The 25,066-nt window shown below is 52.4% G+C and overlaps 1 protein-coding gene across 6 annotated transcripts in view; it reads left to right on the top strand.

Moving 5' to 3' along the window:
* MATN1 (matrilin 1) overlaps positions 1-23,284 on the top strand; it is a 32,653-nt gene extending 9,369 nt beyond the window's left edge. Inside the window, exons 2-9 of one of the 6 annotated variants that reach the window (XR_002787051.2) lie at positions 4,064-4,476; positions 6,480-6,826; positions 10,380-10,602; positions 11,848-11,973; positions 13,406-13,822; positions 14,417-14,569; positions 15,362-19,980; positions 20,988-23,284. Coding sequence is in view for 3 of the 6 variants with exons in the window: in XM_023554441.2 (XP_023410209.2) it covers positions 4,143-4,476; positions 6,480-6,826; positions 10,380-10,602; positions 11,848-11,973; positions 13,406-13,822; positions 14,417-14,569; positions 15,362-15,594 (1,833 nt within the window). In the remaining 3 variants the exon portion in view is untranslated. Of the gene's footprint in view, positions 1-4,063; positions 4,477-6,479; positions 6,827-10,379; positions 10,603-11,847; positions 11,974-13,405; positions 13,823-14,416; positions 14,570-15,361 lie in introns of all 6 variants that reach the window. The other 5 variants (XR_010321357.1, XR_010321356.1, XM_003415446.4 and 2 more) reach the window with 5 other exon arrangements.
* Positions 23,285-25,066: the final 1,782 nt, after the last annotated feature.

Genomic DNA, 25,066 nt, shown 5'->3' with positions numbered 1-25,066 from the left:
ACAATAGTCAAAAGGTGGAGACAACTCATGAGTCCATCAACAGACGAATGAATAAATAAAATGTGGTATATCCATACAATGAAATATTACTCAGTCATAAAGAGAAATGAAGTTAAATGAAGAAAATTAGCCAACGGAAACCTTATGGATCACAACAGAACACTGTCCAACTTGCTTGCTTTGGACATGCCATCAGGAGGATTAAATCACTGGAGAAACACATCACGTTCGGTGAAGTTGAGGGCCAGCGAGGGCAAGGGAGACCCTCGGTGAGCTAGCCTGGCACCTTAGCTGCAGCGATGGACTCAGACATGCTGGGGATCATGAGAATGACACAGGGTTGGGCCAGGTTTCATTCTGTTGTACGTAAGAGCGCCTTGAGTTGGCCTTGACTCAGTAGCAGCTAACAACAGCAACGTCTTACCATGATGAAATTAAAAAAAAAATGAGTTCGTTTAAAGTTAATGAAAAAGAAAGACTAAATAAATGAGAAAAAAGGCGGATGTGAATACTGCAAAAATCTTGAGAAAGGAGGTGAAGGATAAAGAAGGGAACACGCTGTCCTACTCCATGTGTGCCTCTCACTGTGGAAGAGAGCGATAACCAGGCGGGCTCTTTAGGACAAGACCTTTGCATTGGGAGGACCGGTGTGCGAGCTCTGTGTCTTTTCCCCTGAGCCACCCTGCACCCGGGGGCCTCTCTCTTTATCACAAGCACCCTCTCTTGGGTGAAACACTAAAGCTTTAAGCTTCTGGAAACTCAAGGCATGTGAAAACAGAGAGGGACCAGCTGAAGCCCCGTTTGTGTTGTTAGCAGCCCTGAAGAAGGCCCCTGCACACATTTTTCCCTCTGGGTAATACTGGACACATTGTTCCCGATTTTGAATCCTGGGGCAAAATGTTTCACATTTAAAAAACACAAATATTTATTTTCTTCCCTTAATGTATATGTTGAACTCCTAGATCTCCTCCTTCCCAGCCCTTGCTCCTGCTATGGAATGTTAAAGCCTACCTCTCTTCCTGAAAACTTACCTGTCGCATATTTCTGTGGCTCTGCTAATGAGCAGAGGAGTGATACAGAGAAGGCGCCAGTGTTCCTCCAAAGAGGCCATAGAACTGCCATTCAGAGACAGAGCTGAAAGAGCTGTTTCACGGGCCCAGCTGCGGCCAGCCCAAGAGAGCTTTGTGCACTGAGCTCTGGGCACAGCCCTGTCCGTCAGGGAAGGAGGAGTAGACCCCAGCTCACATTCTCCTCGGCCACCTCCAGCAAGGCCACAGTCACCGTTGCTGGCCCCAGTCTGACCCTGGTTGGTTTTACAACGAAATTGAACCAGTGACTTGTTAGTTCCTTCTTTTCATTCATTTCTTCATTTGCTCACCCGATACCCTGTGCCGGGCATCACGCTGGGTGCCAGAATTTAGTGGTGACAGAGACAGGCAAGACCCCCGCTCTGAGGGGCTGTGTCATAGATTGAATTCTGTCCCCTAAAAATATCTGTCAACTTGGCTAGGTCATGATTCCCGGGATTGTATGATCATCTGCCATTTTGTCATCTGATGTGATTTCCTTACGTGCTGTAAATCCCATCACTATGATGTAATGAGATGGGTTAGTGGCGGTTATATTGATGAGATCTACAAGATTAGATAGTGTCTTAAGCCAATCTCTTTTGAGATGTAAAAGAGAGAAGCAAGCAGAGAGACATGGGGACCTCATATCACCAAGAAAGAAGCACCAGGAGCAGAGCACGTCCTTTGGACCAGGGGTTCTTGCACGGAGAAGCTCCTAGTCCAGAGGAAGATTGATGACAAGGACCTTCCTCCAGAGCCAACAGAGAGAGAAAGCCTTCCCCTGGAGCAGATGCCCTGAATTTGGACTTGTAGCCTACTAGACTGTGAGGAAATAAACTTCTCTTCGTTAAAGCCATCCACTTGTGGCATTTCTGTTATAGCAGCACTAGATGACTAAGACAGGCTGGCATTCTGCTGGGGGAGGCAGGAAGCACATTTATGACACTATTTTGGGATGTAACAAAGCCATGATCACCATACCTGACAGCATCTCCGGAGAAGAGAATTAGACTTAAAAGTTATAGAAACAAAAGGAATCAGCAGCCTCAACTGGTCTTTGGAATTGAGGAGGGGGATGAATTATGAACCAATGAAACTTAAGTAGGAAAACCAGAGGGAAGTGATTTTATCATGTTTGTCCTCCAAAAATGGTACAGAGCGGGATGAGGGCTGAGTTCCAGGCTTGGCTCTGCCCTTAAGCTGGCTGGGTGACTTTGGGTGAGTCAATAGACCTCATCCAACAAATGGGCTAATAGACTCGGACCTGCTGGTCTCACAGGTTTGTTGGGAGAACAAAGGAGATAGAGGGGCTGTACTGCATCGAGTGTGGCAGAGGTCGTTATCACTATTGCTGGATTGTGGGAGCTGCAGGTTGGGTCTGTTGTGCCCACAATCACTTAAAAAAAAAAAAGTCTGTACATTTCCTTTTACTGGAGTGTAGTTTACATAGAGTGACATGTACAGATCTCAGGAGTTACTATTCTGTCGCCTGGAAAGATGCTGCCCCTTTGACCACACTTCCACTTCTGTCCTCTCATTGCCTCCTCGTATGATCCCAGTAAGGCAGGCCAACTCAGAGCTACCCTTCCCACTGCATGATGACAAGCCAAAGCTCAGAGAGATTAAGTCATCAGCTCCAGGTCACACAGCCTGTCAGTAGCAGAGGTGAATTTGAACCTGAGTCTGTCAGGCAGCCAAGCCCATGCTTTTTCTGCTGTATTCCATCAACTGTTGGACCTGGATGCAAGGGTGCCTGCTGGCTATGTTCTTTATTTATGGGCTTCCTCCATACAGACCCTGGGCAGGGCCCAGGTTCCAGAGGTGAATTAATCAGACACTCACCAGCTCCTGGTGATGACAAAATGGCAGATGATCATACAATCCTGGGAATCATGACCTAGCCCAGTTGACAGATATTTTTAGGGGACAGAATTCCTCACCCAGGCCAATGGGTGAGGACAATGCAGAGAAGCGCAGGGAGAGGGGCCTAACTCAGGTGGGGTTGGGAGAGAGGTAAGCCTGGAGAAGGCCCCTCCACCAAGCTACACCTGAGAGAGCAAGGGCCTGGACTCCTACCCTGGAATACTTCTTAGCTGTGTGTCCTTAGACAAATTACTTGACCTCTCTGTTCTTCAGTTTCTCATATGGGAAATGGGGGTAATAATAGTACCTGCCTCACAGGGTTGTCATGAGAATTAAATGAGACAGTCCGTGTAACTCACTTGCTCCTCACATCAACCCTATGAGGTAGGCAATGTTATCATTCTCCAGTTTCCAAATGTGGAACCTGAGGGACAGAGAGGTGAAGTAACTTGTCCGTGGTCACACAAGCATATATAGTAGGGCCAGGGTTCAAACCCAGGTAGTAGGATTCACTAATCTGGGCTCGTACTGCCTTCTTTACTGGCAGATACCAAGAGCTAACATACATGGTAGCTTGCAGATACTAAGAGCTAACATACATGGTAGCTTCAATTACTGTCTTGAAAGATTCTGCTAGGCAGAGAGCTAGTGGGAGAAAAGGGTGTCCTGGGCAGCTGGTCCTGATGTGCAAAGGCCTGGGGCGCTTTGAGGAGAACCAACTCCTAGAATCCAGGTACAGCTGGAGAACAGGGCGCCACACGTGGTGAAGCAGTGGGCAGTGAGGCGGGAAGTGAGTTTAATGGGAAAACTGGGGTTTGAATACTGGGTAGGGGAAGAATTTGGGTGTTGGATGAGGGTGTTGGGCAGAGATGAGGCAGGAGGTCATTGGACCCAGGTACCCCAGGGCTTGAGTTCCTGGGTGGTCCAAATGGTTAACGTTCTTGGCTGCTAGCTGAAGGGTTGGTGGTTCAAGTCCACTCACAGTTATCTCAGAAGAAAGGCCTTTCGATCTACTTCCAAAAAATCTTCATTGAAAACCCTGTGGAGTACAGTTCTACTCTGACATACATGGGGTCTCCATGAGTTGGAATTGACTTGATGGCAAATGTTTTTTTTTTTTTTTTTTGCAGGGGAGGCAGCTTGGAGCCATCCCCACCCCACCTGAGATTTCCCGAATTCCAGCTGCAGCTCCAGTTGCTTCTGCAGGCAATGGAGCCCTTGTGGTTAGGAGGCGCCTCTGGAGCTCAAGCCAGGGAGCTTCCTCCCTCTCCAGGCACACACACCTCCATTCAGCCCGGCCCCGCCCCTGGGGGTGGGGGCCAGGGCCGCCTGCCCCCACGTCAGCAGGGGGCCGCCTGGCTGGGAGGCTGGGCAGGCAGCAAGGTTGATAAGACCAGACCCCCACCGGCCCCCACCACTGTGCCCGCTGCTGTCCGAGCTGCCAGAACCATGAGGGTCATCTCTGGAGCTGGCCTTGCGCTCTGTGGCCTGCTGCTGCTGCTCCAGGTCCCAGGGACCCTTGGCCTGGCCCCCCAGTCCAGAGGTGAGGGGGTTTGTGTGAGATGGGGGCCCCTGGGGGAGCAGCCCCTGACCAACAGCCTGAGGAATTAAATGGGTTCCAGGAATGGGAAGAGGGGCAGGGAGGCCAGCAGATTGGCACAGGAGCAGACAGAGGTGGTGACAGTGACAAGGGCCAGGGCAGGGGTGACCCTCAGTCTGTCCTGCTGGGGAACATGGGTGGGTCTCTTTGGGGCTCTCTCTGGAGCCCCTGAGCCTTCCCTGTGGTTTCTCAGCTCCCCGGGGACCATGCATGTTGAAGGACTGTGGTCTCCTGGGTCACTGGGGGCAGAAATATCCCAGAGCCTGCTGACCTCTGGAGCTGCTCCGAGCCCAGGGCAGAGCTCATGGCCCTTTGATGAGTGCAGACTGGGGGACTAAGACCTAGCTGCCCCACCCCTTCTCCCACCCTTCAGCATATCCTGAATTGGGCCCCCTGCCACACCACCCCTGGATTTTTAGCCTCAGGCACTGAATCCTAGACTGTTCAGCGATTCCTGCACAGATGGGTAAGCTGAGGCTGGCCGGGAGGATAATCTAAGATCCCACAGTGAGATGGCCCCAGGGCCTACTGCTCTATGGCATGGCCATTCCTTCCCTCTCCCTGGCCTCAGTTTACCCATTTGGAGCCTCAGCTAGTAGGGACCAGGAACTTGGCTTCGAGGTCATTTCTAAAGTTCTTTGAGGAATGCTGAGGGTCCCAGCCCAGGGCATTGTGGCTTGGGGATTTGGGACATGCCACCACACCTTCTCTTTCCTGATTCTCCCTGTACCTTCACTTGGGAGCAGCTCTGCCCGTTTCAGACTCAGTGTAGGACCTTTAGGGAAGGGCCTTTGTACTGAACCCTGCCTGTCTAGAGACCCAGGCCGGTGACAGCATCATGCAGTAAGCATTATTCTCCCACTGGACAGATGAGAAAACTGAGCCTCAGAAAGGTGTGATGACCTGCTCAGGGCCACAGAGTGGCTGAGCCAGGATTTGAACTCAGACCTGCCTCACTCCAGCTCCATGTGCTTCCCAGCACATGGTGCTGTCTCCTAGGGTATCTGGGGAGACATCTCTCTCTGCGGATCTGTCTTGGGGTCCACCTGGTCAGGCTGCCAAGGTGGCCACCAGGAATTCCTGTTCCTTCCCCTGCCCTCTGAAACCAGCCATCAGACTCTGCTGGGCTGAGGGACACTAGTTTCAATTGGGTCATTCACTTTGATGCGCAGATGAAGGAGGCCATGTTGGCAGGTGCTGTTTTACCCTCAAGGCTGTGTGCACCCCTGGAGGGCCCACTTTCAGTGCCCTCCAGCCCAGCTAGGAGAAATAGCTGCCCCCTCGTTTATGGCAGCCTAGGTGGCACAAAGAGTTTGCGCTCATCTACTATCTGAAAGTTGGCGGTTCGAACTCTCCCGGTGGTGCCACGGAAGAAAGGCTTCCGTAAAGATTATAGCCAAGAAAACTCTATGTTGCAGTTCTACTCTGTAACACATGGGGTCGCCATGAGTTGGAATAGACTCTAGAGAAACGGGTTTGGTTTTGTTTTGATGTCTGTGGCAGTAGCCAGCAACTCTGGGCTGAAACCTGAAAAGTGGCTGGAAAGACCGTTGCCCTCTTTGCTACCCCCTGAACACCTGCTGTGGGTCAGGTCCACGTTGGCACCCTATGGGCATTTTTGCTTATCCTCCCAAGGATCCTGTAAGAAAGGTATTATCCGTCTCATTGTACAGATGAGGAAACTGAGGCTCAGAGAGGTGAAATGACTTGCCCAAGACCAGGGTGTGAGCCTTGGTCTTTCCCACTGGGCTAAGCTGTGTGTCTACCACAGAAAAACAGGACCCAGGCAGCCTGGCTGCAGTCCTCAGTCTATGCTGTCTGGGGTCCAGGTCTCCATTTAAGCAGCCCCAGTGCTCTCTCTGCTCCGTTGCCTCCATGTGTTCAGGTCCGCCTCCTGACCTTTGCCCATTACTCTTTGCCTTCTTACCTCCTCCCCTCCACCTCAGGGAATCTCTGCCGGACCAGGCCCACGGACCTGGTGTTTGTTGTCGACAGCTCACGCAGTGTGCGGCCCGTGGAGTTTGAGAAGGTGAAGGTGTTCCTGTCCCAGGTCATTGAGTCTCTGGACGTGGGGCCCAATGCCACCCGGGTGGGCGTGGTCAACTACGCCAGCTCCGTGAAGCAGGAATTCCCACTGTGGGCCCACAACTCCAAGGCCGACCTGCTGCAGGCTGTGCGCCGCATCCAGCCACTGTCCACCGGCACCATGACGGGCCTGGCCATCCAGTTCGCTATCACCAAAGTCTTCAGCGATGCTGAGGGTAGCCGTGTCCGGTCCCCCGACATCAGCAAGGTACATGCCCCCTGCCCTGTAGGGCTCCCACTGGGTGCAGGGCTCCCACTGGGTACTAAGAGCTTTTCCTACACGTGCTTATTTCATTTTTCCGATACCCCCATGAGGTAGTTATTGTACAGCTGGGGAAACCAAAGTTAAAGTGGGAAAGTCATTTGGCAGAGATCACCAGTTTATAAGTGGCAGAGCTGGGATTTGAACTCACATCTGCTGAGCCACCTTCATCCAGCCTCCTGCCCCCAGTCTGCTCAGCACCTGATTTCCCTGTAGTCAACCTTACTCTCCAGCCAGTTAAGCTCCCTGAAGGCAGAAAGGAGACATGCCAGACACTTTGGTGTTGGTTAAGGGTGTGGCCCCCTGCAGCAGCCTGTCTAGGTTCAAGTCCCTGTTTCACCACGCTATCTGTGTCACCCTGGGCAAGTTACTTCATCACACTCTGCCTCGGTTTCTTTGTCTGTAAAATGGAAGTAATAGTAACACTTCCTCAATGGGCAGTTGTGAGGACTAAATGAGTTAATGTCCTCAGAACTGTGCCTGGTGCCTAACAAGCCCTGTATAAGTGTTAAGTTACAGGAGCTCTGGTGTCACTGTGGTTAAGCACTCACCTGCTAACCAAAAGGTTGGCGGTTCAAACCCACCAGTTACTATATGGGAGAAAGATGTGGCAGTCTGCTTCTGTAAACATTACGACCTTGGAAACCCTGTGAGACTGTTCTACTCTGTCCTGTAGGGTTGCTGTTGGTTGGAATCACCTCGATGGCAACAAGTTTTAAGCATTAATTAGGAGTCCCCGGATGGTGCAAATGGTTAAGCAATCCACTCCTAACTGAAAGGTTGGCAGTTCAAATCCACTCAGAGGTACCTCAGAAGAGAGGCCTGGTGATCTACTTCAGAAAGATCACACTATTGAAAACTCTATGGAGCACACTTCTACTCTGAAACACATGGGCTCACCATGAGCTGGAGCTGACCTGGTGGCAATTGTTTTTATTTTTAAGCATTAGTTAATTTTTTTATTTAGTAATCCTTTGAAGGCAGGGGCTCAGGAGGCCGAAGCAACATTCCCCAAGTTGCATAGCCAGCAAGGGCTCCAGGCGAGGTGCTGAGTGTTTTCACAGACCTGGTATCCACATTCTAGTTTTTAAGGACTCAGCCCAGGGCCTGGAGGTCATGTGCCTTCTCTCCCCCGAGGTCCTCTCACCGGTCCCTGCACTTCCCCAGCACAGCCCTTGTTGGCCTGAGGAGTCACTATTCACGCGTCCAGGGACCAGCCCAGGCGAAGTACTCTTCCTTATTCCCCCCCCCCCCCCCACTTTCTAGCACAGTGCTTGCCACACAGCAGATGCCTGAAACATGAGATGAGTGCCGGATGAATACACTCCTGCTTGGAGGTGGTATCCCCATTTTGCAGATGAGGAAGTTGAGACAAGAGGGGCTTAAGCAACTTGTCCAGCTGCTAAGTAGTTGGAGCAGTCACACCAACAATAGCATGTAATCCCAGCCATTACCACCCCTCAAAGAAATGACCTATCAGGCGGCCTAGCAATCTTATTTTGTGGCAGCCACTTATGAGCTCCAAGGTGAGGTGCTGTAGATGAGGGTGGTGGCTGGGAGGCTGTGGTGGCCTGGGAGATCCTAATGGGGGGGGTGAAGGTGATGGCGATGGCACCTATAGCTGTCACATCTCCAGTTAACCAGCTCGTCTGAGATCAGGCCAGTGCCAGGGGTGAGCAGGTGAGGGAGCCGGCACCAGACATCGGGGGTTCAGCCTGTGGGAGGATCCACAAGACAGATGAAAGTCTCAAAGCCAGGGGTGAGGGGGCAGTGGGCACTCAGGGAGACAGCGGTCCATGTGGCAGCACTTGGAGTGGAGAGTCACAGCTGGGTTTTCAGTGCCAGGACCCCAGGCCTCTGGAGAGAAAGAGGTTGTGCAGAAACCCTCCCCAGGGGGTCCAGGGTAATGATACTAAAAATAAGAGTTGCCTTACCATGAATTATCCTGCCCTGAACCTCACCATAACCCCTGTTTACAGACGAGGAAACTGAGGCTCAGGAACGTGATGGGTAGCTGGTGGAGCTGCGTTTCTGACCCAGGACTGTCTTAACCACTCTACTGCAGGTCACCAAGATACAGCGCTCAGGTGCTTGGGCCAAGAGAAGGGACCCAGGAGTCAGAGAAGACCTAGAAGTCAGAAGCAGGGAAGCAGCAAAGGGGGCCTGGCATCAAAGCCCAGACTGGGGCCAGAGTCATGAGGGCATGCTCTGGCAGGGGGTGATGAGGGAGAGGCTCAGAGTCAGGGTCTCCTTCTCTCGCGCTCTTCTCAGAGTGTATAAGCAGAGGAACCTTGTGGGAGAGCAGACAGGTTCTCTTTCTCTGTGGAAGGGGCACATACCACACTGGGGAGTGGAGGGAGAAGAAGGTGGAACTACTGTTCTTTGAGCAGCTATGTGGGAGCAACTCTGTGTCGTACCCTCTGAACCAAGAAACCCCTCCTTCCCAAGGCATGGAGACCAAGGGAAGGCTAGACTGTAGGCATCAGCCACCATTCCTGAGCCTTGGCCTCTCTCTGGTGGCCAAAGTGTAGAACTGCATGGCATTGGATGCACATGTTTGACTCAAACAGGGAGTAAACCAGCCTTGTAGCCTGGGTGGGTAAGTAGGGATCCACTTTGCCAGGCCAGGGCAAGGAGTTGCATTGAGCCACACAAGAGGGCTTGCTTTCACTCGGGCAAGTCTTCCAACAGCTCCGGGTCCTAAGTGATCCCCATTCTAAGGGAGGAGACATGGCTTTGACCTCCAGGTACCCAATCTAAGGATGGAGACACACTTCCCCTCAGTGGCCCCAGTCTGAGGAGGGAGACACTCCCCTGTCCTCAGACGTACCTAGTTTGAGGGTGCAGACACATACATGTCCTCAGAGGCTCCAGCCTGAGGCAGGAGACATGGCCCTGACCTCAGGGGTACCTGGTCTGAGTGGAGAGTCACGGCCTTGACCTCAGGAAGGAGACATGGTTCTGACTTCAGAGGTACCCAGTCTGAGGGGGGAGACATGGCTTTCTCCTTAGAGGTACCCAGTCTAAGGGTGAAGACACACACACGCCTGACCTCAGAGGCCCCCAGTCTGAGAGAGGAGACATGATCCTACCCTCAGAGGCCCTTCCATTGTGAAAAGGGACACACAGATCTGCCGTCAGAGGTACCCAATCTGGAGGGACTGACATGACCCTGCCCTTAGGCGATCACAGTTGCTCTCTGCAGCTGCCTGCCCCAGGGAGCAGACATCCCTGTTTGCAGACACCTCAGCCACGTCTCCCCCTCAGAGGAAACCCATCTTTCCTCTTCGGCTAGCCAAGCTCTCTTCTCGGGGGAATTCCCAGGGAATCAGATCTGCCCGCAACGGACTAGCCGTGTGAGTCTGGGCAAGTCACTCTGCCTCTGCAGGCCTCGGTTTCCTCTCCTGTCAACAGTCCCGCAGGGCCTGCTATAAGGGCGGGCCCAGCCCAGCGAGGGGGGGGGAGGGCCCGGTCCTCACGCGCGCCCCGCGTGTCGCAGGTGGTCATCGTGGTGACCGATGGGAGGCCCCAGGACAGCGTGCGGGAAGTGTCTGCGCAGGCGCAGGCCAGCGGCATCGAGCTGTTTGCCATCGGCGTGGGCCGTGTGGACAAGGCCACGCTGCAGCAGATCGCCAGCGAGCCGCAGGATGAGCACGTCGACTACGTGGAGAGCTACAACGTCATCGAGAAGCTATCCAAAAAGTTCCAGGAGGCCTTCTGCGGTGCGGGGGGCGGGGGGAAGGCGCGTGGGGCTGGAGAGGGCGGGGGCGGAGCCACGGCTGGGGGCGGGGACTGGGCGGGGCTCAGACAGGGCCCAGACTGAGATAACAGATAGGGGGTGTGGCCAGGGCTGGGGGCGGGGACTGGGCGGGGCTCAGACAGGGCCCAGACTGAGATAAACAGATAGGGGGTGTGGCCAGGGCTGGGGGCGGGGACTGGGCGGGGCGAGGCGGGGTTTGCTTCTGACTGGAACTGAGCACTGGGGACAGAGCCAGGGCTGGAGGTGGGAACAAGGCGGGGCTCAGACATGGCCCCGACTGAGATAAACGGATAGGGGGTGTGGCCAGGGCTGGGGGCGGGGAATGGGCGGGGCTCAGACAGGGCCCGGACCGAGATAAACAGATGGGGGTGTGGCCAGGGCTGGGGGCGGGGCTGGGCGGAGCGATGGTCTGTACAGGGCGGGGACTTAGAGAGCCGGCATCAGAGGCGGGGCCAGAGCTGGGGGCAGGTCGTCAGGCAGGGGTTTAGGGAGGTGGGGAGAGGTGATGCCCAGAGACGTTTTATGTGGCAGGGTCCGATCAGGGGCCAAGGAGAGGCCAGAGCTCAGTAAGGGGGGTTCCTCAAAAAACTATGCGTGTTTGTATTTTCGGGGTGGATGGTGGTGGGTGCCAAATCTTCCGATATACGGGAGGGTCTGGGGGACCTAGGCACTGGAAAGGAGAAGGTACTGAGTCCTTCGGAGAAGGAAGGTGGGCCTGTGGAGAGGTCTTTGGGATATGACCAGTGAGAAAGAGTGGGGTGGGTGGCGTCTCGAGTAGGTCAAGGACAGGGCCAGGGCAAGGACTTTTCCCCTTTTATCAAATAGGTCTAAGAAGAGCATGTGTCTTATTGAGGATTTAAGGAGATCAGGCATGATATAGCGCTCAACAGATGGCATTTAACAAATATTTATTGAGGGTCCACTATGTGCTGCGTTCATTGCTGGGACCACCATAAGGCTTTGTCCTTGTGGTCTTTACCTTTTTTAAGGGAAAGTTTTATTTTTATCATTAGCATTGTCACCTTCTTCAGGGACCTTAGTATGGCCAGGCCCTGGGTTGAGAGACTAGGACCTGGGCCCTACCCAGTTGGGGGTCTTAGTTTCCCTGAGTGTGCAAGGGGGCCTGGTCTCCACGGTCAGTGAGGGGTACTGGCTGGGATGTCTGAGGCCCGAGGCCCATGATTCTGAGGTTCCCTTGTCCACACAGTGGTGTCAGACCTATGTGCCACGGGGGACCATGACTGTGAGCAGGTGTGCATCAGCTCCCCGGGCTCCTACACCTGCACCTGCCGCGAGGGCTTCACCCTGAACAGTGATGGCAAGACCTGCAGTGGTCAGTGGGCTGGGGGCAGGCAAGCCCTGGGGAGGGTCGGGGGTAGGGAAGGAGGATAGGGCCTTGGCCACTCCCCAGGAGGCCCACTGAGCCTCCCTGCCCTTTGCCTCTGATCAGTCTCCAAAAGCAACAGATGCTTTCTAGAGCTTGGTGTCTGCACAAAGTTCTCTTTTTATCACAGTGGGTGGTGAGTTTAGTGTGGTGGGAGGAGTCACACAGTCTGGAGTTCAAATCTTGGCCTCCATGACTTCTGAGCTGTGTGATTTAACAGCTTCCAGACCTTCAGTTTCTAGTGGTATAAAATGGGAACAGTAACCCTGGCTTTATAGAGTATAAAATGGTGGGAGTAGTAATAGCATTAGAACCTAACTTTCGGGGGAATAATGACCAGGATCTGCCCAAAGCTGATTCCTATGAGGTGGAGGTCAGACATACCTCCACACTCCAACTTTTTTTTTTTTTTTTTAACCAATTCCGACACCAGCCATCTTCCCAAGGCACTCTCTACCTGTCTTCTGGGTTCAGTAATCCATCGCAATGGCCACACAGAATTTACAGAGCATACTTACTTACAGTTAAGTGGTTTATTAAAGAAATAACAGGGTACAACTTGGGATCAGGATCAACAGGAATCAGGATTGGGAAGCATGTAGGCAGTCTCCCATTCTTTAGTGCAGGACAGCTCTCTCAGCTCCTCTCGACCATGCAGTCCCCCTCTTGGACCCCTGAGTACTGGCTGCTCTTGGCCCCTTCAGGATAGGCTCCTTTCGGCCCTGCTGTCTGTTGCTGCTGGCTCTGTAGGTGGGCCCCAAGCTGTCTTCAGTGTTAGTCCTCAACCCGTATTACAGCTCTTTTAGGAGGTTCCTTGCCTTCTCTTTCTGCTTCTTCCTGCTTCTTTCTGTCTCCAAAAAAACCTCTGTGAGGTTGGCTGCTTATATACACAACTCCTTGTCAAAGACGTGGCTCCTCCCAGCTGGGGCCACAAACTGACCAATCCCCTCTTGGTAGGCCTCAGACACTTCATTTGCGTAGTAGACTACAACTCACCTTATCTGCATAGCCTATTGACTAACCCTGCAAGGTGTATATCAATCACAGGGCAGGCTGCAGCCCGGAACCAGATAAAAAGTATAAAACCAAGTTGTTTATAGTTTACCTAGGAAAGGTAACAAACCCTCTGGGATTAAAAAACTAGGGCAAAGGTAACTCCTCAAGGATTAGGGGAAAAATCCCTCAAGCAGTTTTTCTCCAAAGAACTAAGTCAAGGGCCACAGAAAGGGACTCATTTCACACATAGAGGGAGTTTTGAGGACAAAATGGGATGATCCCTGTGATTCACCCAGCACAGCGTGGGGTGGGGGTGCCAAGCAAGTGGTGTGGATGGATGACCATGCCCTTAAGCTTCATCCCCTTGCCTTTCTGCCCTCCCCAGCCTGTAATGGTGGTGGTGGCAGCTCAGCCATCGACTTGGTCTTCCTCATCGATGGATCCAAGAGTGTGAGACCAGAGAATTTTGAGCTGGTGAAGAAGTTCATCAACCAGATCGTGGACACGTTGGACGTGTCAGACAAGTTGGCTCAGGTGGGACTGGTGCAGTACTCGAGCTCTGTGCGCCAGGAGTTCCCACTGGGCCGCTTCCACACCAAGAAAGACATCAAGGCCGCTGTGCGGAACATGTCCTACATGGAGAAGGGCACCATGACTGGGGCTGCCCTCAAGTACCTCATTGACAACTCCTTCACTCTGTCCAGTGGGGCTAGGCCTGGTGCCCAGAAGGTGGGCATTGTCTTCACTGATGGCCGGAGCCAGGACTACATTAATGATGCTGCCAAGAAGGCCAAGGACCTCGGTAGGTGCTGCCTGCCTGACCTTGGACTCCACTGATGGGCACTGACACACACTGCACAGCTACATTGTAATTTATCCTGGTGTTTGTTCTGATTAGCGCCCTAAACCCAGGTGAATTTGAATTGGGAGGGCTTGTTGAGTCCAACTGTCTCTTATACTGATGACAAAACTGAGGCCCCAGGAAAGTGGTTTGTTTTGCTGATCCTTTTGTAGACAGGGCTTGCAACTTTTCTGATCGAATGTTTGTTCCCAAGAATATACCAACTGCTGGAAGGCAATCCAACTTTGGGGCAAGACTGGATATCAGTTTTTTTTTTTACCTATTAAATGAGGGTAATAATAACCACTGACCAGATAGTTACAGGGGATAAGTGGTATTACAAAGTTTCTAGAACTAGGTGTGACATGTAGTAGAACCTCAACAAATGTTGATTTGCTCAGTTTCTTTGTCCTAGGCACTGTGCCTGCAATTCCTGCAGCTGCCACCAGGAGGTGTCTGGTGTCAGCCATCTGGACTAACATCTAGGTCTTCCCCAGGAGGCTCAGCGGTGGCTGCCTGACCACATAGTCAGCCTTACTAATCTTGTTCTGACAGGCTTTAAGATGTTTGCTGTGGGTGTGGGCAATGCAGTGGAGGACGAGTTGAGGGAAATCGCCTCAGAGCCTGTGGCAGAGCACTACTTCTACACAGCCGACTTCAAGACCATCAACCAGATTCGCAAGAAATTGCAGAATAAGATCTGTGTGGGTGAGTGAGGCCAGGGCTGGCATCAGTGGGAGGAGCAGGAGGGGCTATGTGGGGGTTGCGGTCATCCTGAGACTGGGTGTAAGCAGGGAAAAGCAGAGGCTGGGTGACGCAAAGAGTTGGCAGACCCAGGAGAGGGCCTGGCCAGTACAATGGTTACTACCATCAGTACTACTCCAGTGCTCTCCAAATATTGAAGTGTTTCATCCTATTTGGTAGGAATATTATTATCCCCATTTTACAGATGGGAAACCAAGGCCGGGGGTAGAGCAATTGTTAATAACTGGGGGAGCTGGAATTCAAGCCCTGCTGCCTCTCCTTATCCTCCCTGTTGACCACTGGTTCCTAACGGTAAAGAGCATGGGCTCCAGAGCCAGACACTCCTGGGTTTCCGTCTTTGCTCTGACACTAGCTAGTGTTGGCCACGGGCAAGTTTTTTCATCTGTAATGTGGGGTTAATGATTTCAATCTCAAAGGTTCGAGTGAGGATTCACTAAGATAACATAGAGGCCCCCAACGGTGTCATGCACATAGTAGGTGCTCAGTGCTTGGGTGCTATTTTTGGGGTTCATTATCAGGGCTTGGAGGAAACTGTGAAGACATTTGGGATGTCTTCCCCCTCACTCCTAGGAGCTCTGTCTCAAGGACTCTATGTCTCTCTGCCTCCTCAGCATTCCCAGTGCCCCTTTCCCCAGAACTCTCTAGTCCTGACCTTGGACAGTGACCTCCCCTCCCTTACCCAGGGCAACCACTCACCATCTTCTTTCTCTGTCCCTGCTTCACCTCCCGCCACAGAGGAGGACCCCTGTGCCTGCGAGTCCATTGTGAAATTCCAGGCAGCAGTGGAGGGACTGCTGCAGGCTCTGACCAGGAAGTATATCCTCTGCAGGAGGCCCCTGTGGGGACGGGGAGGAGCAGGAGGCGCAGGCACGTGGAGAGGGCAGGGGAGGATGTCCTCTGTGGTGGGGCTAGATGGGCTCCTCCTTGCCTGTCTCCTGCTGAAGAAGGTTTGGGATCTGGCCAGATAGATTGGCACCAGCTTTAGTACTGACCCTATCAAGAGCAGAGACTTCTGGAGGGTGAACACAGAAACTGAGGCAGAAGGTAAGATCCAGGGCCTGGACATACACAGAGAGTCCTGGACATGTTCAGGAACACATGGGTCCCTGTGGACTCCCATTTCTCAGGCTCACGGTGACAATGACTAGTGCAGCCCCCACTCAGAGGTGTGGCTGAGGTGAACAGCTCCCCTGGCCCAGTCAGGACTAGGCGGGGGACCCAGCTACTGCCAGAGCTGGGCATCAGGGCTCACCGTAACTGGCTGTTCCTTTGGGAGGCACCATTCTGGAGACAGTGGATGAGTAAGTTCTGACCGAGGGGAGAACACAGGTTATAGGGCAGCCTGGGGAGTGGGAGAGGGTTCTGAAAGAGGGGCAATCTAGGGGAAACAGGAAGCACATGTACCACTCCCGGCACCGCCCTGCACTGGCCAGCTTGTGCCTCTCCTTGACTCGGGGCCCACTGGAAGCGGTGAGCAAGCGGCTGGCCATCCTGGAGAACAGAATCATCTAAGACCTCCTGCCCCCTCCTGTGGCCTTGCCATCTCCCTGACCCTGGCGTGGCTCAGAGAGTCCTGCGTGTGTCCTCAATAGCCCTGACTTTAGTCTAGCTTTGCCATTTTAGTGTGGGGGGCTCTGGAGGGGCAAGATCCTGGGACAGGCCTTCCAAGCCTCTGCCATTGTGTGAGCACCTGGGGACCCTTGGGGAGGGGAGAAGAGTGTGTGTGTGTGTGTGTGTGTGTGTGTGTGTGTGAGCGTGTGTGAGGCTGAGGGTGGGCATGTATATGGGAGGAGAAATGCGTGTGTATGAGTGAGAATGCAGGGATGAGTGTGAGAGGGAATGTGTTTGCATTTTTTTGATCAAAAGCTTAATATATTCCTATTTTTTTAGTTAACCCTTTCTTGAATCCAAGTGCTGTGAATCTCTTTCCCGATTTCTCTATTCCCCTTTGAAAAACAATTAAATGTGATATAACATAAGCACTGAATGGGGCTAGAGGCAGTGTGGTTATTTGGGGATGAGGAGAAAGGATTGGTGAGGTAGGGGTGACGGAGGTAATGGCAGTGATGGGATCAGTGATGACAGTTGTGGGAAAAGTGATGGCGACAGTGGTGGGGACAGTGATGGTGACAGTGGTGGGGACAGTGATGACAAGGAGGACATGAAAAACAGCTTATGTTTATTCTGCCTTTTCAATTACAGGTTCATTTACATGATCTCATTTCATTATCTCAGTAACCTTATGCAGAACAGACTTGTATCATTCCCATTTTACAGATGGGAAAACTAAGCCTGAGGGATGATATGACTTGCCTAGCGGTGGGCTGGTTGGAGAGATAGGACTTAAACCAAGGACTGCAGGGGAAAAAAAAAGTCATCGAGAAGGAGGGCAGTGGCACCAGATAGGACTTGTTCATTCATTCACTCATTTGTTCATTCATTCATTCAACAAATACAGAGTGTATACTCCATGCGGGCCGTGGGGAGACTGTGGTGTATTGGACATAGTCCCTGCCCTTGAGAGACTTACAGTTGAGTAGGGCACCCAGGTCATCCTCATCCCAGCTAGAGAAGAAGAGTGGGCCCAGGTTTTGCCAGGGGTTTGTACCTCCTTTTGTCTCCCCCTGTTGGAGTCCTCTCTGCTGTTTCCTTGGGCATCAGCAGCTTTCACCCCCTTCCCTGACTCAGCTGCAGCCCCCACCTCAGGGACTGCACCAGGGAAAGACTCCTGACCCCATACTCCCCTCCTCCCAACCCTGCCTCGGGTCTGCTGGCCACACACTGAGACCTCCCCCCACCACCTCTCCCAGGGCCCTCTGGAGAGTGCCCCTCCGCCTTCCCAATGCCTCGCCTCTCAGAGTGGGCGCTTCCATGATTTTCTGAACCCATCCTTGTTTAATGGAGCATTTTTAGTGTTATTACTAGATTCACATTTGAGAACATGTAAAAGCCTTTCACAAGAAGCTCCGAGCATCCCAAAGAATCCTGCTTAGATGCAGTTGAGGGAGGCAGAATAACAACACCAACAATAACCCAAGAACCACAGCAATACAACAGTACAACTGCACAAGAGAAGCCTAACAATTACACAACCGTCCCTCTGCCCCCATGATTCAACCGCCACTATGTGCACTTTCCACTGAGCCCTTTCTCTCTGCCAGGTCCTGTGCTAAGGGCATTTCTGCTGTCTGAGGCGGCTCCTTGTCACACCCGCCTTGTGTGGCTGCTCAGCCCATACCGCCTTTCTCCTGAAATTCTCCTCACTCTCCTCCCCTCCTCACACATGGTGGGAGGAGGGGGCAGGGGGCAGTACCATGTTGGTGCAGTGTAACTCTGCCTCCTGGCTTCAGGTGATTGGTCCACAGTGGACACCACACCTGATCCAAGTTGGGCCAATCAGCATCTCTCTCCTGGGGTTTTAGACTTGAGGACCCTAGTTACCTGACTGTGGTGCTAGAGCTGCGAGGTCTCTGTCTTCTTCCAGGTGTGCTAAAAGGCAGAGATTGGAGGCCTCCATTCCCAGGAAAGAGCAAAACAGCATTTACCTGGGTTGCTGGTGGCTTCCCAGTCTAAGGGTGTTTCAGTCATTTAGTACTGTGTAACAACGATGCCAAAACAGTGGCTTAAAACGACTTATTATTGTCATGATTCTGTGGGTTAACTGGGCTCAGATGGGTGATTTTCTGCTCCACATGGTGTTGACTGGGCTGTAGTCATATGGTGTTTGACTCCAACCAGGCTCATTCACAGACTAGTGGTTTGGTGGGGACAGCTGGAAGACTGGGCCCCTCTCTTTCTCCATGTCATCTCAGGGCCTCACCCTCTGCACGTGGGCTCTGGACTTTTTACGTAGCAGCTCTGGGCTTCCACAAGCTTCTTAAGGTTAAGGCCTAGAAGTGGCCCAGTGTTACTCTCACTGCATCCTATTGTCAAAGCAGTTATGGGCTGCCCACATTGAAAGGGCAGGGAGGTAAATTCCACTTCCTGATGAGGAGACAGTGATAAAAATTTTGTGGCCATCTTTAATCCACCACATGGGGTCATTCCCTGGTCCCACTCACTGGGTCTGGCTGTACTCCCTGCCCTTGACATGCACAAGAAACCCAAGAGACCTCAGCAAAGTTAAGCTGGGCTGAGAATGCCTCTGTTTCATGCACTGTGAGCACTCAGGCTCAGCTGTCCTCTCACCTGCATTTCCTTCCGCCCAGGGACCCAGCATCCATGTCACACACCCAGTGAGGTGCGGTGACCTAGAGGCTGGCCCTTCTGGGTCATATACAGAGCAGCTGACCCCCCCCAGGTGAGCTGGGTTTAAATCCCCACTTGTAGGGACAGGTGAGAAACTGCTCATGATGGTGGCACTGAGGGCCCTGGTTAATCTTTCCAGTGACCCTATGAGGTAGCATTAGTGTCACCCTTTTACAGGTGATGGGGCTTATCTGAGTCAGTTGTGGCCTTGGTGTCCCGGTTTTCATCTCTCAGCCCTGCAAAGTGACCAGATCAACCTGGGTTCCAGCCCCCACCCCACCCATCTGCTAACTGATGGCTTGGCAATGCCCTTTGCCGCCCTGAGTCTCACAGTCTACATCCAAGCCTGTGGAAAAGAAATACAGTACCAACTTCCAGGAGGCTGTAGGAAAAGAAATACTAATACTGCGTTCCAGGAGGCTGCGGGGCATAAATGAAATAATGAATGGGAAGCACTCAGCCTGGTGCCCCCCGACACTTTGCATCCAGAGTGGGGCTGGCATCGCTGCCACCTTCTGGGGGTCGTTTCCTGGCCTCAGGGACATACCCACCCACCCATCAGTTTCTTGGCAACTTCCTTGCCCCTGTTTGGTGCTGGCTTCCCTTGAGATGCTATTGTCACCTGGCCTCCAGTGACTGTGCTACCCATGGTGACTTGTGGGCAGACCACCCCAAATGTGCAGACAGCCCTCTGCAAGTCTTCTGCTCCTCCACAGGGAGCTGGGCCCGCCTGCTCTGTGTTCACTGGTACCTACCCCCCAGCTTCACCAGGAGGCAAAGCAAGAACAGCCTTGTCTCTGCTTTTAGCGGTGCCATCTGAGTGTGCCAGGGCTCAGGGGCAAGATGTGTAGGGTGTGTGAGCGTGCAAGCTTGGGGGACAGCCAGCCTAGCTCCACCACTCACTCAGGCAGCAAACATTTGGCCTACCCCTAAGCCAGGCCCTCTTCCAGGCACTGGGGACGAAACAGAAAAGCAGATGCAAGTCCCTGTCTTCATGGAGCTGACATTCCAGCCCCACTTCCACCACTTGCTGTGTGACCCTGGGCAGTTACTCCATCTCCCTGTGGGCCTCGCTTCATCAGTTAAATGGAGAGAATGATGCAGAGGTGAGGAGTGAGCGAGAGGAAATCCCCAAAGGGCCTGGCCCATGGTGCCTACTGAAGGACTAAAAGCTGTTAATGCTTCCCTATGGAATAAAACAGAGAAGTGCCAGGGCCACCCGGCAGAGACCAGCCACCAGGCTCTGAATTTCCTGGAAATGTTCATTCAGAGATGATAGTGGAGGGCTTAGGAGCCCTGTCTTTGGAGTCACACGTCTCTGGGGAATCCCCCAGTGTCTTCTTGCCTTGGACCAAGTGCTCTATTCTGACTTCAGCTTCCTGGACAAACTGGGGCACTAACGCCATCCTCCTAGAGTGGTCTGGAGGATTAACCATGCGTGCTGAGGGCTTTTGGAGAAGTGAGGAGTTTGGCAGTGTGTGACCGTCCTGCAGGGCCCCTGGAGATGGATAGTGGTGGGTATGTAGGGAGTGTGAGGGCTGGAGGGGTTGTCATGAGTTGGAATTAACTCTATGGCAACTAACAACAACAACAAATCTTTATGGAAGCAGATTGCCAGGTCTTTCTTCCTTGGTGCTACCAGGTGGGTTCGAACTGCCAACCTTTAGGTTAGTAGTCAAGCACAAATTGTTTGTGCTATCTAGGGACTCAGGGGCTTACCACAAGTTGGAATTAACTTGATGGCAATGGGTTTGGCTTTTAATCAAGTAGTGGGAAAATGGGAGGGTGGGAAGGCATCCCGGAAGAAGTGGATCTAAGTGTGGGCTGTTTAGGGGCTAGGGAGGGGCAGGGGGTGAAGGGGAAGAGCATGCTAAGTGGAGGGAACAGCGTGTGAGAGGGCCCCGAGGCAGGAAGGAGTGCGGCCTTGGAGGGCCTGTACCGGGCTCCACATGGCTGGAGACCATCAAGGGAGGAGACCCAAGGCAGATTGACCAGACTCAAGACCAGTACTCATCATTTTAAGGGGCCTGGGCTTGATCCAGAGGGTGGTGGGAAGCCATTGAAGGGTTTTAAGCAAGGAAGTGACTTGACCACGTTCTCCTATTACGAATAGGACTCAATGCTTTCAGCTCCCACACTCAGATGGGGTGTAAGGTGGCCTTGGAAGAGGCTGCAACTGGGATGGACAGGGACCAAACATCCATATCACTCATCCAAGAAGGTGTGGTGACCTAGAGGCTGGCCCTGCTGTGCCATGTGCAGTGTGGCTGACCCACCAGGAGGTCTGGGTTTATATCCTCATATGCAGAGACAGGTGAGAAACTCTCCTGGTGGTGGCACTGAGGGCCCTGGGTAATCCTTCCAGTGACCTATGAGGTAGCATTAGTGTCGCCCATTTTACAGGTGATGGAACCTGTCTGAGTAAGTGGAGGAGCTGGGATCCTTGAGTTTCTCTAATGCCAAGACTTGTATCAACAGTAACAAGTACTTGGCTTTGCTGCCATTGATAATGAACGTGAAGCTCTGTGCACATAGTAGGTGTTCAACAGATCCCAGGGACCTCTCTCTTTCCCCAATCCCTTTCCAGGCAGTTAGCATTGGCCGAGGTTCGACCTGGTCCTGGAGGAGCCTCTAGCTTGGAGCTGGACCTGGACCAGTGCCTGAGGGCAGATGGAGCTGACCCTAAAAGACCAGACTGTTGGGGGCCAGGCAGGAAGTGAGGGCCCCACCAAGCAGGCTGGGGGTTGGAGAAGGGGCTGAGCAGGGTAACATAATCAGAGCCCAGTGCCAGGGACCTGCAAAGGTTAGGGGAAGCCACAACTCGGATTAGAGCTGGTGGCCTGGGGCTGTGGTTGTGCCTCCTGCCCTGGCCAGGCTCGGCACAGGCCCCAGTCTGGGCTGAGCTGAAGGGGGTTGGGATCTGGGATCTCTGGAATTGAGCCTCCAAATTTTTCATGAAAGCAGGAAATGGAGGGGGTGTTTTACAGGGTCATTTTGAGTTGGAATTGACAGCAGCGGGTTGGAGCCCTGGTGGCACAGTGGTTAAGAGCTCGGCTGCTGACCAAAAGATTGGCAGTTAAATCCACCAGCTGCTCCTTGGGAACCCTATGGGGCAGTTCTACTCTGTCCTATAGGGCTGCTATGAGTCAGAATCAACTCTACGGTAATGGGTTTGGTTTTTGTGCCCAGGACTCAGCTACGTTGGAGGGAGTGGCTTCTTGTTTCCAACATCCCTGCCCGAGAAATCCACGGCATGAAAGAAAGCAAGATGCAGCTAGTGAAGAAGCAGCTGGTCAAGAGCCCAGGGCCACAAGCTCCACGGCTCGGTGCTGTGGTGGGTTAGGGCTCTTGGCTGCAAGTGACAGAAACTCCACACCAACCAGCTTAAGCACCAGAAGGAAGTTGATAGGATCACGCAGCTCAAAGTTCTGGGGGGAGGTGCTGGTCTCAGCAGTGTCATCAGGCCTCCGCCTCTCTTCATTCTTGGCTCTGGTCTTTGCCATGATGGCTGTATGCTTGGCCAGACTCTCTCCTTGACATGGCCCACAGCTCCATACCCATACCCTTCAAGCTTCGAGTCCACAAAATCCAGCCTCATTGGCTCTGATGGGTCTTGTACCTACCCCTGAGCATCACTGTGGCCAGGAGGATGCAAGACTTGGACTGCCCATCCCTGGAGCTACAGGTGGAATCAGCTCCACAAGATGCCCAAGGACTGAGTAGATTGAGCACTGGATGCTCAAGAGGGAAGGGACTGAAACCAGATGCCCAGGGCCTGGGTGCTGATGGATCATACAGAGGTGGAAGCTCTGTCTGGGAAGAGACCTGCCCTACATCACGTCCTCCCCTGGATGTCATTCTTCCCTGCATTGGGGGTGCAGGGAGAGGATTCTTAAAGGACCATGTCATAGGGCTCTGAGGAAGGCAGGGGCCAGCATCTTGGGGTCTTTCAAACCCAAACTGCTGTTGTTAACTCATCGCAATTCTGCCCACATGAAATCCACCCTCTCCATACAATTTCCAAGTCTCTTGAATCTAGGTTTGATTAACAGATGGTTATAAACAAGTCCCAGAAAGCAGGAAAACCAGCATCTCCCCAGGGCAGCCAGTCTATTGGCAGATGGCAAGTTACTTTGTAACCAGTATATATGTATTTTATCTGTGTATAGATAAGCAGGACTAAACTAATTAGGCTTTTGTTTCTTTCTTTCTTCAGGTCCTGGACTACAATGGGAGTCTCTCGGCCCCACAGTGAATTGGTTAACAGGTTTCTAGAAGGGGTTTGTGTCTGTAATTACAGTTCATTAATGGATTTACAAGGGAGGGGAGATGAAGCGTCCCCGCTAAGGGGATTGTTTTTCATTTCTCCTCTTCTAATTACATGGTTTTTCTCCTGGACCACTGCTCTGTGAAAATGTGTGTGTGTTGGGATGTGGGGGGTGGGGGTGGGGGGCGGGGAGTCTCAATATCCCATCTGCTCCAGATCTGAATGCAGTTAATATGGGAGAAGACAGGAGCTGCTCAGAGACTTCCATGCTATGGTGGCATCAACACTGGGGTGTGTTGGCTTGGGGAGGGGCCGCTTTGCTCACAGGGACACGGAAACCTTTGAGTATCTGGAGTCAGAACTAGATTAAAGTCACCTATTGGATGAGCGATCACTCACTATTAAGTGATTTACACACATTTTCGAATTTGAACTTTACAGTGATCCTTTCTATAGATCCATTTCACAGACAGGGAAACCAAGGCTGCTAGATGTGAAGTGTCACACAGCCAGCAAGTGGCAGGGCTGGGATTTGAGCCCTGAAATCTCTGGCTCCAAAGTCAGGGCTCTTTCCAGAACACTGCCCCCTTGAGGCTAGATTCACTGTAATGAACGGAGGGCCTATTGCTTTCTTCATGTGTTGGGACAACAGCAGCCCTCTGTTAACTGACCTCCTTACCTTTGAGCTCTTGTTCTTTAGCTCATTCTTCACACTCATACCAGAGGGGTGGTCCTACAGTGCACATCCAATCAGGTCATGCCTCTGCCCAAGAACCTCCTCTGGCTCCCTATTGTCTCCTGGATAAAATCTAAACTTAGCCTAACATCATAGGTGCTGCATGGTCTGGCTGTTGCCAAGCTCTCTGCCTCACGTCTCATCACTTCTTTGTTGCACAGAGACACACTCTGGAGACACAGAACTCCGTGACACAGAACGCTGTCATTACCCCCATATTAGGGATGGAGAGGCCGAGGCACAGAAAGCTGAACTCATTTGTGCAATGTTGCATTTGTGGGGAGAGTGGAGGCCTAAGATGTGACACTTACCAGGCTGTGAGAGTGGGTATGGGCCAGGGTAATGGGGTATACAGATCCCTCAGCTTGGGTCTTGCTCACCTCACTTCTCCCAGAGCCCCAGGCATTGCTGCAGAGGTCAGGCAGCAAAACCTCAGGTCATTCATTCATTCTTCAAACACTTCTTGAGAGCCTGCTGTGTGCAGGGCACAAGCTAGGTGCTCCAGGGAGAAAATAATCCACAAGGAACTGTACCTGATCTCTAGAAGCTTCTAGCCTGTTTAATATGAGAGATGGAACAGGAACACATAAAGCAAATACAGCAATGCAAAGAGCAGCAACTGTTTATTGATGACATATGATGTACTAGAAGCCTGATGTATGTTAGCTCATTAAGTCCTTATACCAGCCTTTCGAAGGGGCTTTTGCTGTTTTTGTTCACTGAGGGGTAACTGAGGTTCAGAGAGGTCAGGTAACCTGCCTGAAGCTGCACAGCAAGTAACTTCTCAAACATGATTTGAACCCAAATCTGTTAGGCTTTAGAGCCTGAGCCCTGTTCTCTGCAGTGGGCTCTCCTGTTCTGTGATTATGATGGAGGGTAGCCTAGAGGGACAAATAGGGGAATGTGCTGCAAAGAGATGCAAATGTCAAAGCCAAATGCAGCCACCAATAATAAGGGCTGGTGTTTATTGAGCACCTGCTATATGCCAGGCACTGTTCCGGGCCCTTTACACGGAATAGGCTATTTGATTTACTTCTCACCTTCATCCTATGAGGTGCTTGCTCTTTATCAATCCACTTTACAAACGAGGAAACCAAGGCACAGAGAGTTTCATTACATACTTGGTGCTCCCCAGCTAGTGAGTGACAGAATTGGAACACAACCCACTATGTCTCTGACTCCTGAATCA

Source organism: Loxodonta africana, chromosome 3 (genome assembly GCF_030014295.1).
Source record: "Loxodonta africana isolate mLoxAfr1 chromosome 3, mLoxAfr1.hap2, whole genome shotgun sequence".
Classification (NCBI taxonomy): Eukaryota; Metazoa; Chordata; class Mammalia; order Proboscidea; family Elephantidae; genus Loxodonta; species Loxodonta africana.
This window is presented reverse-complemented; position numbering and strand designations above follow the sequence as displayed.